The sequence below is a fragment of the Monodon monoceros genome, unplaced genomic scaffold (genome assembly GCF_005190385.1).
Source record: "Monodon monoceros isolate NGI ecotype Baffin Bay Population unplaced genomic scaffold, NGI_Narwhal_1 Super_Scaffold_19, whole genome shotgun sequence".
Lineage (NCBI taxonomy): Eukaryota > Metazoa > Chordata > Mammalia > Artiodactyla > Monodontidae > Monodon > Monodon monoceros.
In genome coordinates, this window is record NW_021703775.1 from 48,579,350 (window position 1) to 48,600,168 (window position 20,819).

The 20,819-nt window shown below is 42.1% G+C and overlaps 1 protein-coding gene across 2 annotated transcripts in view; it reads left to right on the top strand.

Annotated features, from left to right (window-relative positions):
- LHCGR (luteinizing hormone/choriogonadotropin receptor) overlaps positions 1-20,819 on the top strand; it is a 63,461-nt gene that overhangs the window by 16,355 nt on the left and 26,287 nt on the right. For both annotated transcript variants that reach the window (XM_029232550.1, XM_029232551.1), the window contains exons 2-7: positions 2,518-2,589; positions 4,813-4,887; positions 7,878-7,952; positions 9,979-10,053; positions 10,142-10,219; positions 20,502-20,570. In XM_029232550.1, the coding sequence (XP_029088383.1) occupies positions 2,518-2,589; positions 4,813-4,887; positions 7,878-7,952; positions 9,979-10,053; positions 10,142-10,219; positions 20,502-20,570 (444 nt within the window). The remainder of the gene's footprint in view (positions 1-2,517; positions 2,590-4,812; positions 4,888-7,877; positions 7,953-9,978; positions 10,054-10,141; positions 10,220-20,501; positions 20,571-20,819) is intronic.

Here is a 20,819-nt window from a genome sequence, read left to right on the forward strand (position 1 = left end):
AGAATACAGCTTTCTCTTCTGGAAATTTATTGACTTGGCAGTGCAGACAGCAATAAAACTGTGTTTTTAATCAGTAAGCCAAGCAGACATGATTGCAGAAGAAATATAGGAAGGAAACATGCCATCATAGGAAGATTTCTCCCCCTACAGTCCCTGTTCTTCTCGGATGCCCTGTTAAATAAGTTTGGGTACTGAAGGATGTACTTCGTGGGACTGTCTTCAGGAATAAAATCAGAGGAGCAAGTTTGGATTACGTGTTCTAGGTTGTAGCATCTCTAAGAGACAGTTGAGTGAAAGCATTTTTCTGCAATGAAATTTCTTTGCATTAGCCCTAGAGAGGAACTGCTGGTAAGCTGCTTTGCAGGAGGAATAGCAAGGGTGTGACATGCCTCTTCTCACGAGAAACAAGGTTCCAATTCATGTCCCTTCACCTTGCTCACTGAGAGAGAGTGAGTGACCTGGTATACATCCAAAGGAAACGAAAGCACTATCTCTAAGAGACATCTCCATCCCATGTTCATTGCAGCATTACTCATAATAGCCAAGAATAAGGAAACAACCTAAAGTCACTTGACAGATGAATGGATGGAGAAAATTTGGTATATATATATATATATATATATATATATATATATATATATATACACACACACACGACAGAATATTTTTCAGACATAAAAAGAAGAAAATTTGCCATTTGCAACAACCTGGATAGAAGTGGAGGGCATTATGCTAAGTGAAATAAGCCAGAGAAAGACAAATACTATATGGTATCATTTCTCTGTGGAACCTCGAAAAAAAGCCAATTTCACAGAAATAGAGAATGGTGGTTGCCAGTGGCTGGGTGTGAGGGAAAATGGGGAGATACAGGTCAAAGGGTACAAACCTTCACTTATAAGAAGAATAGGTTCTGAGGATCTAATGTACAGCATGGTGGCTATAGTTAAGAATATGGCATTGTATATTTGAAAGTTGCTGAGTAGATCTTAAGCATCCTTACCACACACACAAAAAAGTTAACTACTTGAGGTGACAGATGTGTCAATTATCTTGATATGGATAATCATTCCACAATGTAGGCATACATCTAATCATCATGTTGTACACTTTAAATATATACAATTATATTTGTCAATTATCCCTCAATAAAGTTGGGGTAAAAATTTAAAAAGAGAGAGAGTGGGTTAGGAATCATACACTTCAGGCCAGTATTGCACAGTAAAGAACATTTGGAGACTCTCTTCTTGGTCATGCTACCTTGTCCAGGTTACTTAATCTCTTGTGATCAAGTTTCTTCTGCTATCGAAGGGAAATACCCACCTCACACCATTGTTGAGTGAGTAAAATAAGGTTACAGGTGGGTGTGCATAGTTCCCACAGCACGTTACAAGCATGTTACAAGTCCCTTCTGGGACCGTAAGACAGCTCACTGATTTGAATATGCTCATCATGATGGAGGTGCTCTCCTCCAGCAGCTAAGCCAGTCTCTGCTGCATAGACACACGAAAAACAAGGCAGCATCTCCCACTTCTATTCTCCATATCCTTGATATTCACGTCCCTCCTGAAATGTCCTGGTCCACTCCCCTCTTCTCTTCCAGTCCTTGAGCCAAACCCTTGAATCACTGTACATGCTTGATAAATACTGGTTGAACATTCATCTACGCCTCGCAGATGCTTTCTCCTGAGTTATCTTAACCCCAGTTTCCTTTATCATCCTGTTCTGGTTTTGCTCTCGCTGAGTAGTCACTCTTTGCTCAACTTTTATGTAACGCATAACTTTTATCTCAGTCCAAGAACACTCAGATTGTTCTTCTGGATATAAGTAAGTGCCTGAAAGAATCTCTATAGATACTCCCCGCATAATGGCATGAGAGGCCCACTTGACTTAACCATAGGAGCAAAGTGGTCTGGTTGGGATAATATTAAAATAGGCTGCCTGGGGAAGGTGGTAAAGATCAAAATAGGAACATGTTCTTAGTGAATCTTCCCTTCTCTTGCCTCCCTGGTTTTCAATTGTAATTTCACCATCTATTTCTCCACTCTACCCAAGATAGCTTCTTTTCCATCCTCCCAACAAGCCCATAAGTCCACTCTAAAACTGTGTGTTAACTATTTACTTGGTGCCAAGCCCTATCCTTTATACAGGTTATCTTGATTAATCATCATAACAACCCTGTGAAATAGAGATTATTATTTCAATTTTATAGATGAAGAAATTGCAACAGAGGACTTAAATAATGTGCTCAGAGTCCTATAGCCAGGTAGTAGGAGAGTGGGGATTTGAACCTGGTTGGGTCTGATCCCAAAGTTCACTATCTTAAAAACAAAATTACACACTCTTTGATAAAGACCAAGAATGAGTCATGGCACCTCTCTTTATTGATATAAGTTAGAACTTTCAACCTGAATCTAGCTATTTGGAACTCTGTAGTCACACACACACATTTTATTCATGAATTTAAAAGGCACCCAATCTTAAATCTTAAGCTCTTGGCTCTCCTTTTTTCTTTTCTAGATCACTCACCTATCTCCCTATCAAAGTAATCCCATCTCAAGCTTTCAGAGGACTTAATGAGGTCATAAAAATGTAAGTAAGATACTGCATATCAAAAGACATTTATAATTGGAATAAATTTTTCCCTCAGAGAACACATAGTTGAAAGGGGATAATTTTTCTAGGAGAGGAATTGTGTTTAGGAAACCCTAGTATTTTTATCTTTAAAGTACAAATAATACCCAGGGACCTTTGAAGAAAAGGTATGATTTTCAAGAGTTATTAAAATCCAGATAACTAACCTTGCTTCAGTGAACTGAATGTCTTTTGATAAGTGATGATAAATTACTCAAGTAGAAAAGAAGATAGATTTCAGTCATAAAAACTCTCCCTCTGCTAGAGCATCTATTCCCTCCTGTCACATTTTTAGATAACACCTACATAGAAGAAAATGTGTTGAAAGTTTATTGTGCATCAGAAGATTATCTTTGTATCTAAAATATAAGTGTATCACAAAAACACAGTGTCTATAGCCACACTGATAAAAGGCATTTATCAAAATTGTAAAGCAGCCTGATAATGCAATGTGATCTCATATTTGTGTTACATGTTAACTTCAATCCTATATCCCTGTGTCAGCTTCTAGGACACAAGATCCCATACGTGGAAAGAGAACTTTCAAAGGAGTCCAGTATTCCAGCATCCTCCTTAATGTTAGTCTGAGTCAAAGGACCTCGAGGCCATTTAGCTCCCGGAGAGCATCTAAACAATCCTCTGGGCTTTGGAAGCAGATCTGCATCTCTAAAGGCGATGCTGTGTCATCAGTCCTAGTTCCTTGGGGAACCTCTGATGGCTCTTTAGGGTATAAGCAAGCAATGAGGATATTAAAAATAATTCATTAAGAATTAGTGCATATCATAGGAAATACACTGCAGGTTACGTAAATGTCAGTTTGCTTGAGGCTAACCCTTACGCTTCTGCTCTCAAGTTTAAATGTTGAGTTTTTTTTGTTTTTTTTTTTTGGGGGGGTACACGGGCCTCACTGTTGCGGCGTCTCCCATTGCGGAGCACAGGCTCCGGACGCGCAGGCTCAGCGGCCATGGCTCACGGGCCTAGCCGCTCGGCGGCATGTGGGATCTTCCCGGACCGGGGCACGAACCCACGTCCCCTGCATCGGCAGGCGGACCCCCAACCACTGCGCCACCAGGGAAGCCCAAATGTTGAGTTTTGATAGCTTTTAATATATTAAGACCTCCTAGTGAGGAAAGCAGCCACAGTTAAATAAGTGAACCATTAGGGAGGAATAAGACGAATCAGCCTAGGAACTATCCATCACTGTGTTGTTCATAAAAGACCTTAACTGCCTTAGGCTCAGCCTTTCTGTGGGCTAAAGCTCTCATCAAGTCTGAAGCCTTCAGGGAATGTAAACATTAGATTTTGCGACTTCTTTCTCAGCCGGCAGCAAATGGTAGCTTCTGCTGGGATTTTAGGGGAACATTGACATTACCTACATGCTTGGCGGTGGTAAATATATGGCAAAATTGGTTCCTTTACTTTTGTGTCTTTTTTTTTTAAAAAATCAGCTCATTCACTTATCTATTCATTCATTTATACCCTATGTGCCAGGCTACATGAAGCCACCAGGGATTTAGAAGTGAATAGGACAATACACCTTGTCCTCAATTTGCTAATGAAGTGAAGGAAATGGTCAAATAAACAGACAGTCACAACACAAGAAGGACACTTCGTGTAGGAGTTGACCACTTTGCAATTGCATCAGAACAGGGTTTGGGGAAAGGGGTAAAGCGTTGAGAAACAATGAATCCTAACCCAAATTAAAACCCTCAGTAGAGTGATGGAGTTGAGAACCCAGACATTCTGATCCTGGCCCTGAATCTTCCCATGAGCATTATTTGCCTCTCCTCTCAGAGCTTTAATTCCAAAAACTGTAAAACAAGGGAATCTGACTGGATTTTCCCAAAGGACGTGCCCACTTCTAACAATCTGTGACTCTGAGTCAGAGATAAATAAGGAAAAGAACCTGTCGCGTCAACAGGGAATACTGAAACTTGCATTTCAACTGCATCTGGGTTGCAGGTGCCCACTGGTGTTCCTAAAGGAGGGGGGTGGGGGGGATGGGCGTGTTAGCACTTTATGATGTGAGGACAACTTAAGGCTTCCCTGTTCTTTTTTAAAAGGACACACTGGAGCCCCCAGTTGTTGGGTTGTACACACAGCTTATTATTATGCAGACACAGTCATTTCTTTCATGTTTCTTCTTCTTCTTCTTTTTTTTTTTTTTTCTCTCTCCCCTAGTGAAATCTCTCAGAGTGATTCCCTGGAAAAGATAGAAGCTAATGCCTTTGACAGCCTCCTCAATTTGTCTGAAATGTAAGCATCATATTGCTGTACACTATTACCCTCGCTTGCTGGAGCCCACTCAGTATTTGTATTCAAGCATCCACTGCTAGGAATCCAAGAGGAAAAGACCACAGCAATTACTAGGTCTGGGCAGGCACTAATTTCTCTCACTGCAGTGGCCTGAAGGTTGCCATGGTGACAACTGCTTCTCCCTGGGAGCTGTATAAACTCTGAAACATCACAACACAAAGCTGGAAATTAAAATTGACATTGTGGAGTCCTGTCAAGTAGCTCTTACCTTATGAAAGGGAGTGTATGGAGTTCTTGGGGTGGTGGAAAAATTTGGAAAGGAGCTTAGAGATCATGAATTAGTTCACTGGGGACTGTTTGGGCATATTCGTTTGTTTAGTAAATGGTTCTTGGAAACCTACCATGTAAAAGTGTTTGGCATGTGTATGTTGGATTTGTTGTTATTATTGTGATGTCTTTGAACTGAGTCTTAAAAATAATCCTTTCCAAATTATCATTCTCCTCCAATTTACAAAAAAGAGGGGATGGGAGAAGACTGGCTCTATTCAGTTTTCAGATGATAAACCTGTGGCCCAAAGAGGTTAACTGACCTGACACACAGCAAGTTAGTGCCAAGTTAGTGCTAGAAATCAGGTCATGTGACTCCTAAACCAGACTTCTTACTGCTGTCTTATTTGGCCCAAACCTGACCTTCTACAAACCACACCTGCAGAAGAGTTTCAAAAGTTACGGAAGCGAGAAAGATGTTAGCAACAAACATATTTTGAGCACTTGTGCTTGGCCTTTATTTATTCTAGGTTGTGTCATTTAATTCTCACAGCTGCCCTGCAAAGTGGTGTAATTATCTCTTTTGTTCATGGGAAGGAATGGGGGCTCAGAATGGTCGGTAACTTGACCAATGTGGCACCTTAGACAATGGCAGGGCTGGAATTCAACCCCAGCCTATCTTCAAAGCTTGTGTATTCTCCACTATACCACAAGGCCTCCCTATGAATGGTCCAAATAGCAATTATCTAAAGAGAATAATTAATTAATAAGTATGTGGGTACACATGCCAACCAAAGGTCAAATGCTACTGGAATACAGAGGAGGTAAAATATAAATCTCCCCCGGGAAATGATGGTGTAACCAGAGAGGTAAGACTAACTCACCAAACAGTTATGGGGAAATCCGAAGTAATGGGTGTTTTAGTGCAAAAGGTATAGTCTGGACTTCGCTGTGAAGTAGAATTTCAAGAGGGCAGTGGGGAGCGGGGGAAGGTCATTTCCATTACAGGTGACAGTCCTATCCCAGACCTGGAAATCTGAAACTCTTCAGTTTTAACAGACTTCCCAAGCAATGCTGAAGCAGAGCAGCTTGAGATAAATAAAGCTGTTCGTGATGCAGAGCAACATTTATTAATAGATAAAGTATCAATTTATCAATACAGAAAGAAAAATAAAGTGCTCTAAGGGAAAGTTTATGGACTTTTCCCAAAGAAGGCCCTGAGACTAGAATGTTAGCTCCCCGCAAGCGCTCTTTGTCTTGTTCACAGCTGTATCTCCAGCACCTAGAACAATGCCTGGCACATGCAGGTGCTCAATAGATGTTTGTTGACTGAATGAATATATGGATGAGTGGTCAGACCCCAAAAGAGTCTTAAGAAATAAAAGTCCTTTCCATCCTACCCACATAATGTCTTATGTGGCCCATGATTGCTTGACTCAGTTGTTGTAAAAATAATTACAACAAAACGTCACTCACCTCTTAAGAATCAAAGGGACAGAAAGGACGGAAATAGGCACCGAGAGTGGGTAACTTTAGAAGGTAGAATGCACGCTAGACTCAGAGTCAGAAAAACCGAGTTCACCTCCAAGTGCTGCTACTTCTCAGCTCTGTGGCTAGAGACAAATCATTCAACTTCCTGATTTCATCAACTGGAATAGTCACTGTTAACACTGGTGGAGGCCTTACTGTGATCGCGACACAGACATTTACTGCTCAGAAACCACACTACGAGGAAACCAAGCTTTAAGTGATGTATCCAAGGTCATACAATTAGTAAAACCAGCATGTAAAACCAAGCTGACTCCAGAGTCCGTCCACCTAACCAATACACTAGATTTTCTCTACAGAACAAGAGTAATTATCATTTCCTTAGGTGGTTGCTGCATGGGTTAAAAAAGCCAAATGCATGTACTACCTTTTATTGAATCCAAAGTAGACAGAACCCAGTAAATGTGGCTGCTTCCCAAAGTCACTGGGGAACTAGGGAGACGAGCAATAACGCCACTGTGGTATTATGGCTGTACTTTTGTATTTTGCAAAGCCCTGCCTTGTACATTATCTCTACCTATTGTGTTACTCACTACCTGCCAACCTGTGAGGTAGGAAGAGTACTATTATTATTCTAATTTTACAGAAGGGAGCATTAGCTCCGGGAAGTTAGGAGGCTTGGCATCATCACACAACCAATTATCTATAGAATGGACAAAAAGTGCCCCCAATCCAAGCCCCCGGCCTCTGCCCTGGGCTTTTACAAAGACTGAGTGCCCATCTGGATAACTGGTCAGTGTGACTGCCAGCACACTACAAAGAAGACCAGTTTGCCTGCAAGGACAAGTAGCCAATTTGTTCATTTCTCCTGAGAATGGAATCTCCCATCACCCCCAGCGTGCCGGCTCCGTGGTGGGGCACGACCTAGCTGGCCAGGAGCCCTGGATGTTGGTGCTTCCTCAGGGGGTGCAAGGGAGAATGGAACAGACTGCCAGCTATGATGCTGACACCTATCTCAGCAAGAGGTTGACAGCAGAACTTCCTGGCAATAGCCAACCAGCTCTCACCATTCCGTTTCTATCCCCAGGGTCCCTGGAGTTCCCCTCAAGCACAGGAAAGTCACTTGATTTTGTTGATGCCACTTTCAGCCAGCATCCTCTGGTGACCATGACCTTGGGCACTGCAAACGAAACACGTCTATTAAACGCTGCCTGTTTCTCCCTCTCTCTTTACAGACTGATCCAGAACACTAAAAATCTGGTGTACATTGAGCCCGGAGCATTTACAAATCTCCCCCGCTTAAAATACCTGTGAGGAATTTTCCTTTTTTAAGCAATTGGGGAGGGGAACATGGGCATCTGATGAAAACCTAAACAATTAAAAGGTTGGAGAGAATTTTCAAACCACATATTTAGCATTACCTGCATGTCTGTCCTCAGCCCTCTGATTAAAATTTAATCAGCATTTCTTATCAGCTACCGTGCTGGGTGCTTTCAAATACCCGTAAGTGGTTCCCAACATTTCCTCCGTCCCAAACATCCAAGAAGAGTATCACCCCTTTGCAAAGATTTTCAAAGTGATGGTAGACATGGAACAGGGAGGTCAGGACACTTTAAAAAGGGTAAATCGGCATCTCTAAGGTGAGGTGGTGAGGCAGAGAGAACATAGGTGAAAGTGGAAGAGGCAATTCTGATTTGATCCCCATCCCTGGTTGAAAATTACTGATCTCCTTTCTCTCATGTGTTCATTCATTCGTTCAGTGAAAACTTCTAAAGCATTACTTTGAGGTAGGCACTGTGCCATATAAGCGAAATCATTATTTTCTATTTCCCATTAAAACTTATTTAAGTCCACTAGTTAGAACTATAAGTTAAGTACCACTGTAGCCCAGCAGATTCATTGCCTTGCCAGCAAAACCAGAATTCCTGAAACTTGATACAAATCTATAAATTAATCACCATGGATCTTCTCATATATCAAGTAATCACTTATTCACACAGAAAAAAATGAACATTTAACCCTCTAACACAGATGTCCATTCTCTCTTCTTCCTGATGAATTAAATTTCATAAAATCTCTAGAGGATGCAAAGTCCACAACCCCTACCAGCTGGAAAAAAAAAAAAAAAAGAGAAGGAGGGGCAGACACCTCTCTAGTGTTCCACAACATCCAAGCAGTCCTGCCCTGGGGGATGGGCACGAGTGTAGCTCCTTCGGCAGCTCTAACGCTGGATGATGATTTCTAACCCGAGTGTCCTGATTTTCCAGACCTCCGAGGGGTCTATGGGACACATAAGTATCTGCAGCATCAACTACTTTGGAAAAACATAAGAAAATCCCAGAACCAAACTTGACCACTGCAGCCCCTCGTTGTCAAAGGATCATTGTCTTTATTAAATAGCATTTCACCCCTAAAAAGCAATATTCCCCCAACCCCGGTACACACTGCAGTCCAAGCCCACACTGCCTTCACCAGCCACAGACAGGGCAAGGATTGTGTGATCTGGGGTAACAGGTAAGGAAAAGAACCAGAGTGAGCCCAAAGAGAAAGATGGCTTCCTTTCATTGTCACCAGAGTGCCGGGCAGTTCATTTCAGTTGTCCAGTGTCCATGACTGGTGAATTTAAAACGTGATTGGGGGAAGATCCAGATGCCTGGACTCCTCTCCCGTTCTTGTGTAATAAAATATCCTTCAATTTAACCTATCACTGAAGCCTCTCTCCTCTTTGAAGGCTAAATAGAAGGTGGGAGGAAAAGAAGGGGAGTCCTGAGTAGCTCCAATAACCCAAAAAATGTTTAATGATCTCAGTGAGATACAAGGAAGAACTCCCTGAATCGCAAGGTAGCTAAATAAAGGGAGATTGTTAATAATGAGGAAATGGATTTCTCACATGGAGATTAATCCTCCTGAAGTGTTTGAGTTAAAACCTGTTCTAAAGTAGTGAGATGCTTTCTGGAACCATCAAGAGCACGGAATAAACTAGTTAGCAAAAGGAAATGGAACGCAATACAATACGAAAATGCAATTGATGCAATAGTAAAAAGACAGGCCGGAAATATTTACAGACGTAAATGAAAAAGACTTAAAAGTTTAGTCCCATCTCCTAGATCTCTAAATCGGAACCATTAGAGTAACTACTCCCACAGTGTTAGGGGCTTTTAAATTCTGATGACCTTCAGCAGCTAGAAGTGTTACTGATAAAGCCAAACTCCATGTTTTTAAATTTAATGTGAAAATAGTATTACAAAGTGCCTTTCTACCGCTTTTATCTTTATTCCTTTATAACAATCACTTTTACTCACTCCGCCCACATTCCCACCCTGCCCCAAACCACAGGAGCATCTGTAACACAGGCATCCGAAAGCTTCCAGATGTTACGAAGATCTTCTCCTCTGAATTTAATTTCATTCTGTAAGTACCAGGCTGATTGCTATGCATAACAGTTTCCTATTTGCATCTGAAATTTGCAAAGTAAATATTTCTCATTTCATTCCTCAAGGGAAATTTGTGATAACTTACACATAACCACGGTACCAGGAAATGCTTTTCAAGGGATGAATAACGAATCCATAACACTGTGAGTAAACTGGCAGATTCACGCTCTGCCATACAGTTCCTGCCATTCCCACTTCTAGATTGAGGTGGGCTCTTTCTCATCTTTTACCATGTTCCTGACTCTCTGGTGACATTCTTTTTGACCTAAAATGCCAAGGGTGAGAGGAGTTGTGTGGGATGGCAGCTAGGTCACATGTTCACATGACAATCAACCAACCCATTAACTTCAAAATTAATCAAATGGGCCCTGAGGATTTACAGTGACCAAATTTCCAACTGATGAAATTATTCACTACATCAGTGGACTGCTTTGAAGCTAAGAAGAGACAGCCTGGAGGGGAGTCGCTGCCCTGGTTAAAAGAGAGCATAGAAATTTCAAGTTTCAACTGAGAAGAGTTTGAAAGGATATTCTCCAAGTAGGTAGAGTAGTTGATCAATGGACCCTGCTCTCTCTCTCTCTCTCTCTCTCTCTCTCTCTCATTTTTCACCCTCCCCTTAGAACCTGCTCACTTTGCTTCTGAAGGGACACCATCGATGCCCATTCCCTAAATCCTTTAATACCTGAAAATAATGTCTTTTTATCTGGCAGTCACTTATCAGGTTATCAGGCTCACAGGCCTATCCCTTTCATGCTCTTTCCTAAGGCCTTGCTACTAAAAGTATGGTCCATGGACAAGCACCTACAGCATCTTCTGAGAGCTGGTTAGAAATGCAGACTCTCAGGCCCATCCCAGACCTACTGACTCAGAATCTGCATTTTCATAAGATTCCAAGTGATTCCCATGCACGTTAAAGTTCAAGGGGCATCATCCTAAGATAACCCAACTCATTCTCTTCACTGTACACCTGCCTGGCTTCCTTCCCCTGGGATCCCTGCCGTCTTTACAGGGGGGCACCTTCCTTTGCCCCACCATTCAGAGGCAGCATCCTGGGTACCATGTCTCATTTATGTCCAAAGCCCAGTGACAAGTGTTCAACCCTGCTCCCCACATCCACATCCTCTCACTCATTCTGCTTTGGTTACAGCCCATGGCAGGATCTGTGATGAGGCCATAAATGAGCTTAAATGTCCTTAAAGAAAGACGGAGCGTGCATTGGGTGACCCTGAGATGAGGAGGTAGTTGTGAAACAAGAGAAGTGACCATCTCAGAGGACTCTCTTCTCTACAGTGGATTCTAGAAATTGGTATCAAAGGTACACTGCATTTGAATAGTACTTTTACTTTGTGTAGGTGTAGTTCAACACACGCAGGTGTCATGTTACAAAGCTGTGGCCAATATGGCATTGACTCAGAGTGTTGCAGGCAAAAGAATACAGAGCAGCAACCAAAAATAGTTTCAAAATGACTCAAATTCTTAACTTAAAACTCTTGAACACCAGAAATGAGACTAGACCCTAGAAAACCTTCTCTACAGTCTTTCTACTCCTCCATTTCCCTCATGTACTGTAGCTCTTCCAGCTGTTTAGAAAGTGTTTCTGACTCACCATTGTATACGGATCTGGAACTACTCATTCATCATGCCCCCTGTCAGAAACAGGGCATTTACAGAGCAAACACTGAGTGGGGAGGTACCTCACGCTTTAGGATTTGGGGTCTTTCCACGTCTTTATTGAGGACACAAAAGACATGTAAGATCCATGGCTTTGAGAAGCTTATAATCTCAATGGGGGAAAACATGAAAGAAGGAAAGAATAATACAAAAGCCACTAGACATTCACTGTGAGTGTGTGGTACACAGAAATGAGAAGTATTGGAGAAGTCCTCTTGGGCTGGAGAATCGGAGAGGCTGCAGACTTGAGTTAGACCTTGTAGAATCAGTAACATTTGTATGAGTAAAAGTGATAAAAGCAGCTAATATTTATATAGCACTGACACTGTTTTAAAGTACTTTTTTAAACTCATTTTAGTCCCGCAGCAACCCTATGAGGTAGGAACTATCAGCCCCACTTTTAGATGAGGAAACCAAGGCACTGAGAATTTAAGTAATTTGGCCAAGGTCAAGCTTTAGACTCGGACAGTCTTGGCTCCAGAGTCATGGTCTTACCCATTTTGTGATACCATATACCGAGAAAAGGGGAATGAATATTCCAAGTGGACATGAGCGAAAGCATGGCTGTGGGAAGGAGGAAAATGGGATGAGGCATACTTATTGCGAGTAAACATCCTGCTTAAGAAACGGAAAATACATTTAGATAAATGGCAGGGGTGGAGGAGACACTGGATTGCAGAGGGTTTTAAATGCAGGGATAAGGGGCTAAAGGCTTAGAAATAACCCTGAAAAAAGTATTAAGAAGAAACCACTCAGTAGAGTAGACTTTAATTCAAAGATCACAAATATCCAATACTCCCTTTGATTTTCACCTAAATCTAAAAATAAGCAGGAACCAATAGGTACTCCTCCCAGATACATGCACAGCAATGGGGGTGGAGTGGAAAAAGAATGAAAGAGCGGAAGATGTGGAAGAGGACCAATAAGAAAATGAACGTTGAGATAACCCATAGGGGCCTATGAGCTCACAAGATGGGGCCACCCCACCGACGCCAAGGGACAACTAAAGGTTTCTTCTCACACATCACATTTCAGCATTGGTACATAAGAGCTGCACAGTGGTTTTATTAGGGGCCATTAACTTATTTTCGTTATGATTTTAAGAAGAACAGTGCCTACCGGCAGGGCACAACTGCCCCACCTCTGAAGTTAATGACTGCAGCTCCATCTCTCCCAGACAGCGTGCGTTGGGAGCGCGCATTGGCATTGTGCTTCCAGCGCCTCCTCACTCTTGGCCCTTCATCTGGAAAGAAGTGATTAGTCATTCGCTTGGCACCTGTTCTCAGCCGAATGGGCCCTTCTGTAAGTGAAGGACCATGTGGAGCACCCCGTCGGAAAAGGGTATTACATTCAAAGAGGAAAGCCTTATTTCCTGAGCTATAAAGTTCAACTCTCTAATTAGAAAATAATGAAAGCAAGCCTTCTCTTTTCATTATTAGTAGTATTTGAGAGTTTGGTTTTCATGGAACCTTTCCTGTCCTCCCTCCACCCAGATCTTTACCAACTGTGAGCTCATTTAATGAAAACAAAACACTTCACTTGATGCTCGAGAAGCTCAGTGGGGCTAATGCTAAAGCTATGCATTATGCTGTTATGTCCCTTCATAGCCAATTTGGCTTCTCATTAAATCCCCTCAGGAGGCTACCTTGAAATGTTCCCCCCTGAATGCGCAGGGTTTGGCTGCACCACCTTTCAAATATTCTAGATGACTTATCACACCAGTCTCAAAAAGGAGTCAACCTTGATTCACGTCTGAACTCCACACAGAGAAGGAAAGATCACAGCAATTAATTCTCTAAGACCCTTCGGAGAAGGGTGACCTGGCAAAGGAAGACAAGACTCCAAGCTACACCTGTGACAAGCCGCAGTGGAGAGGCTATTGGGCGCTGAAGTAGAAAGCCTGGCTTCCAGTCCTGGCTCTGAGTCTAACCAGCCTTAGTTGAGTCACACCACGGCAACATGCCTCTGCCTCTGTCTCTCCAGTGGGATTATTAATACCTCCTTGTGCAAATTCAATTACATTGTGTCAACCACACTGTACCACCACTTAAAAGCTCATATTCAGCAAGCCAGTTATTTCAGACCATCATGAAAACATCGTGTGTCATCTCTTTTTAAACATTTTTTATTTTGAAAATTTTAACTGACAAATGGAATCCATTTGTCTTTCCACTGACAAGTGGAAAGAACTGCACGATGAGTAGCCCTGTACACCTTACCGAGTTTCACCTACTATTAACAGCTTACCACACCCACTCCATCTCTAGATAGCTAAGTACATACAACGCATTTCCCTCTTGCCAAACCATCCAAAAGAAGTCTATAGGCATCATGACACTTCCTACCTAAATTCTTCAGCATGTATCTCCTTAAACAGAAACATTCTACATTACAACACCGTTACACCTAAGAAAATCAGCATGGATTTAATGACATCATCCAACCTACAGTCTATATTCAAATGAAAATGTCTTTTATAGATATTTTTTAAGTCAGAATTCAAAGTTTATACATTGCATTTTTACTGTTATGCGCCTTTGTCCTCCCAACCTTACCTCCCATCCCCCCCTCCTGAGAACTGCCCCCCTGCCTTCCTCTGTTCTGTATGACACTAATTCCTTTGAGGGCCCAGAACAGTTGTCTGGACTCATCTGACTGCATTGTCCTGATTAGATTCAGGTCAACATTTCTGCAAGAATACTGCAAAGGGGAGGTTATACATCTCCCACTGCATCCAACCAGGAGGCCCATTGTGTCATGTTGTGCCACTCCTTGGCCATCTGGTTAAGGTGGTGATTGCCAGACCTCTTCATTGTAAGGGCACATTTTTCCCTTTGTCATAAATAAGTAAACTATTGTGGGATACTCTGAGTTCATGTGACTATCGAGTTGGCCAACAACCTTTCGCCCAATGGTTTCAGCATCTGTTCATTATTGAGTTATTATATAGAGAGCTACAAAATGATGGTTTTAAACTTATCACTCCTCTACATTTATCAGCCAGCCCTCTTCTGTATAAAAGAGGTTTCCTTCTTTTTCCTTTTCCTCTCTTTCTCTCTTGCTCTCTCTTTTTTTCTAAAATCTTTATTGGAGTATAATTGCTTTACAACGGTGTGCTAGTTTCTGCTTTATAACAAAGTAAGTCAGCTATACATATACATATATCCCCATATCCCCTCCCTCTTGTGTCTCCCTCCCACCCTCCCTAACCCACCCCTCTAGGTGATCACAAAGCACTGAGCTGATCTCCCTGTGCTAGGTGGCTGCTTCCCACTAGCTATCTATTTAATATTTGGTAGTATATATAAGTCCATGCCACTCTCTCACTTCGTCTCAGCTTACCCTTCCCCCTTCCCGTGTCCTCAAATCCATTCTCTACGTCAGTGTCTTTATTCCTGTCCTGCCCCTAGGTTCTTCATAACCTTTTTTTTTTTTTAAGCCTCCATATATATGTTAGCATACAGTATTTGTTTTTCTCTTTCTGACTTGCTTCACTCTGTATGACAGACTCTAGGTCCATCCACCTCACCACAAATAACTCAATTTCTTTTCTTTCTATGGCTGAGTAATATTCCATTGTATATATGTACAACATCTTCTTTATCCATTCATCTGTCGATGGACACTTAGGTTGCTTCCATGTCTTGGCTATTGCAAATAGAGCTGCAGTGAACATTGTGGTACATGACTCTTTTTGAATTCTGGTTTTCTCAGGGTATATGCCCAGTAGTGGGATTGCTGGGTTGTATGGTAGTTCTATTTTTAGTTTTTTAAGGAACCTCCATACTGTTCTCCATAGTGTCTTGCTCTCTTTTTAAGCATCACTATGAAACATGGATTTTTCTAAAATTTTATTCAATATATTATACTGCATTGCTGTCATCATTATTTTAGATACCTGTCACCTTTTTATTGTTGCATGTGGTAAGTTGACATGAACTTGGCTGTGGTGGAGGGAAACAGAAAAAAACTCAGTACTGCTGAAAAGCAAGAGGCATGCTCATATCAGAGAGAGGAATCCCTTGCTATAGAGACTGCGAGCCCCACAGAAATGGGGGAATTCTGATGAACATCCAAAAGTAGGGTCATGGCAGCATATAGCAGTGACCAGAGACAGCTACCCATACAATGACTGCCAGGGTATCCACTAAAGAAGTGTCTTCATACATGAGGAATCATTCAGATATAAAAGGACTTCAGCAAAGTACTGCATGAAGAAAGTGGTGATGGATAGGATAGGATCCCTCTGCTTTAGGATGGTGTTTATATAGTCATTCGATAAAAATTTGCTTATAGATATACTACCACGAGGCATATTTTCTAAACTAGTATGCTTTCCCCTTCAGTAACAAATATTCCTAATTCTGCAAGGTCTGACTCAAGTCTCACCTCCACCATGCAGCCTCTCTGACTTCTCCAACCCAGGAGGACTTCTCATTTCTGTGTACCACACGTGCTCACAAGGAATGTCTACTGGCTTGTATTATTCTTTCATTACTTCATGTTTTCACCTATTGAGATTATGAGCCTCTCAAGGACATGGATCTTATATGTCTTCTGTGTCCTCAGTAAAGACATGGGAAGACCCCAGATCCTAAGGCGTGAGGTACCTCCCCATTCAACGGGGTCACTTTGTGAGACCCCAAGGATCTGTAAACCTAAATTAGGCTTTCTTCTTTGAAATCATCCAAAAACTAGGTGGCTACATGATCAAGTGGGAACTATGGCAGAATGTCTAAGACTGCTAATATAACCCCAGAAATGCTTTTAAAGCCCCAGGACTATTTGGAGTTAGCTACAAGGCAGTATTCAGAATTAGAGTGTCATCTATGATTAAGTTCTAAAGCCCGAATCTTATTTTGAATAAAAAGGTGCCATTCTCTCTGTCTGAGTCAACATTTCTGACATTTGAATAGAGAATGTAGACACTGCTTTAAAGTAAGGTACGGCTATTATAATAGAGGAGAGAGAAAAATTCATTTCTATGCCTGTGACAGCATCCTCAAAGCAAAGGAAGCCCTCCTCATTTAATTCTGACACCACGATGTTTTAGAAAAAAGCTGTGTGAAGTGACTCCCCAGATGTTTTAAAGGGCATTTAAAGCATTGTGCAGCCCTGACAGCATGAGGTTTCCCACTCACGTCTGTAATTTCTCCGAAGTAAGGAAGCCACTCTTTTAATCAAAACAAGGCAGGACATTCTGTTGTCTGCAAACGTTAAGAACAGAGCCAAAGAGCGGTAGCTGAAAAGGAAATGGTGAGCCATTTTCTTTGGAAAGTTGAAAGAAGCAGAACCCAGGCTATAAAAAAAAAATTATTTTTAAGACATAAAAAATGTCCAGATACAAAAATGTCAATGGTGCCAGCATAGACCAAAGGTGGTTGAGGGCCCCCGGAGAATGAGTACATTCGGGGCAGCCCAGGCCACTGAACTGACCTGCTCTACCCGGGAGAAGAAAGGCCCCTACCTCAATAGAGGAGAATGACAGTTCAATTAGACAGGTCACTGTATTTCATGACATGCTGTCCAAAGCATGGAAAGGGAGATCTTTTTCTCTGTTCTGGCCAGACAGCTGGAAGCCACTGTTAAGTATAAGAAGAAGAAGAATCGTAGGAGCAACACATGAAGCACTTACTTTGTTCCAGAACCTATTTCTAAGTACTCAGTGTATGTTTACTGTTTTAATCCTCACAACAGCCTTTTGAGGTCAAGACTATTATTATCATCTGTTTTCAGATTACCAAATTGAGACACAGATAGGTTAAGTAAGCTGCCCAAAGTAACTCAGTTCATAGGTAGTAGAGCTGGGATCCAAGCCCAGGCAGTTGGGTTCAGGGCTTGCAGACTTAACTGCGAGGCTGCACTTAGAGCAATGGCATTGTAAGCCCCACCAAAAAAGCCAAGCATAAAATCCTAATATGTATCAAAAGTAGGATCAGGGTATCACATACCAGTGATGAGGAACTGGCATCCAGACAAGTGCTGGCAGCTTTGCTTTGCTAAAAGCACGGCAGGGGCTACTTTTTCTACACATGTAGTTCCACCACTAAGAAGGTAGAGAAAGCAGTAAGGGGACCAGAGTCTGGACTCAATTCTCTCCAGCAGACCATCTGATTTGCGCTATGGAAATAATGAGAGCTGTACCATCCTGTGATATACCCTAGGGCAAGGTCCCAAAGTGGCATGCCCAAAGCTCACTGGGAGAGCTTGTTATAAAAGTGCACTTTCCTGGATACCACGGCCAGGTTCTGATTCCGTAGGTCTGCAGTGCACCCGGTCAGTAGGTCTGCATCTGCATTTGTGGCCAGCAGCTCCAGATGATTCCCATTCAGTGGATGGAGGAGAATGATTTGACAGACACTGGCCTAGACTCTAAGAAATCCAGTTTCAAAGGAGTCCAGAGAAAAGACAGGTATGATTTCTTCATCTAAAAGAGATTACTGCAAAGGAATTCAATCCCCAAAATGACAAGAGACTGCCAAAGGGACAATATTCTAAGTGTAAAATAAAAAGAGAATTCTAGTGGGATTGTGTGTAAGTTGTGTGTAATGCCACAAGACAACAGAGATAAACCAAATACCAATCCCCTCGGATTCTACAATATAGACGGGGACAGAAAACTATTGAAAAATGGCATCCAACAATCCATTACAGAATATAGTTAAGAGCTCGTGTGTGAAGCTGTAAACTCAGAAGAATTCCAGAAGGAAGCCCATGGGAGCAGGGAAAGCCAGACAAGGCTCTTCCTCCCGTGGAAGGGCAAGGCCACCGCTCCACCCAGCCTGTTGACTGAACTCGTGTTAGGTAGCAAGCATTATGAGAGATCTGGGGGTTTAACAAAACGAATTAAATATGCTCCCCTGCTCTCTTTGAACTCAATTATTTTGTAATCTCTATATTTTCTGAATTTCAGTGTTCAAGTGTCAAGCTTCAACACTGAGTCCCAACTATACTTATTTACATGCTGGTTTGTCTCAGGTGTGTTGATGGAAAGAGACGCCCCCCAAACACACACACACACAAACACACACTATATACATACATATTACACACATCCACACTACACACATACACATACAATGAAGTTAAATCCCACGCTTGTTTTATTTAACAAAGGCTAGAGAAACCCTGTGGACAGCAGCCGCCTGGAGGAGTAGCTGGAGACTGTGTCTAAACTGTTTCTCATGCCACCCCCAACCTGTCCCTGACATGGGCGTACAGCTGCCAGCAACCCTGTAAAGGGAAGCTAGCACCTGGCCAGATGCGGTGACTTAACTTTATATCATACCACAGCCCTTTCTCACTTGAGTCTCATAGCATTGTTCATAAAGAATTTACACAAATATTTCTATCTGAGACTGTGGCTTTCAAACTTGCTTGGCCATGATTTACAGTGAGAAATTCATCTTATATATAACCATTTGTTCATCCAATTCATTTAACATATATATACTGTAATCCTCCCAGGCGCCAGGCACTGTCCTACATGCAGGGGATTCTGCAATGAACAGAACAGTTTGAATCCTTGCTCTCATAAAGGTTACATTCTGCCAGGGAGGCAGACAGTAATATAATCATGGGTCAGATGCTAATAAAGCAAATCAGAGAAGGGAGACAGAGAATGCTGGAATGCTGGGGGGGCAGTTTAAATAGGGTGGCCAGGAAAGCCCACGCCGAGAACATGACATCAAACATAGCTCTACAGGAGGAGGAAGAGGGGCCGTGTGGCTGTCTCAGGGAAGAAGAGTCAAATCACCCAGCAAAACTGAGGTGCTGGAAGTAGCCCCAGTCACAGTGTGTGCTGGTCTCATTTCCACCTATTGTGAACTTTACACAAGTCACTTTCTTCTCTGAGCCTCTTTCCTTCTCTGTCAAATGAAGGGTTGCCGCTTGCTCCTCTCCAAGCTCTTTTCTGCTTCTAACGTTTCCCAGCATCTGTGTTCTAAGGAGTCTCCTATGTCTTGTTCTGGGCAGACTTATACGTATATATGTATACATATACTTACATGTACATAACATTCAAAAATGGTGGAACAAAACTTCAGAAAGAGTACTACCCCGATTACATGCAACATACTCTAACATTTTCCATTTTGTTCCATTCTGTTCTATTCCATTTTTTTTAAGGCTGATTGTACCCAACTAAATTGATTTCACTATCCACTAATAGGTCTTAAAGAACTGTTTACAGACATTGAAATCTTGGTTGTGGAACAAAATGTGGCATCAGCAAAACCACAGACTCATCCAAGAAAAAGAAACACTCACTCAGTACTGGAGCCTTCTTCTGCCCTCAGCTTTCGGCGACCCAGAAAGCCCATGTGCCCAGATTGGCCTGTAGAACCAGACACAAGACTTGAGTGTTAGACAGCTCTAGCCTCACATTCCAGTTCTGCCACTGTTTTCTCTGACCGTAAGCAAGCTACACAACAACATGAAGGCTTAGGTTTCTGACCAGAGCGATGGGAGTGACGATGAGGATGAAATCATAAATATGTAGAATGGTTGATCAATATCTGGCACTTAATAAACACTTAACAAATTAGTGGTGGTGCTGGTGGTAGAGGTGGAGGCCAACTAGAGCAAGAACACAGTCTCATCTCAGCAGGCCCCAAGGATCGAAGATGTTAGAGAAACAGAGCTAGATATTGTAAATGCCAGTAATTATCTTAGTAATAAATGTCACAGAAGGAAGAATGTGTGATTCCAAACTGTGTTTCTTTCGCTCCTAAAACCTCTCTCCTCCCTCCTTAGAAAACTATATGGAAATGGATTTGAGGAAATACAAAGTCATGCATTCAATGGGACAACGCTGACTTCCCTGTAAGTATGTGCTTATTTCCCCAGCTCAGAAATATTACTCTGGCTACCAGATCACATTCAACCTTCAGCAACTAAGTCAGAACAAAAATAAACTTTCAAGTGGCTGGTCCTCAGTGCGGTACGCATGTTACTAGGCAACTGGCTGGCTGGAAACCACAGAGCACCCTGATATCGAAGATAGATGCAGCCTGCATACATTGAAGTTGACAGTTTGCTGAAATATTCAACACCCTACTTTAGGCTCCCCCA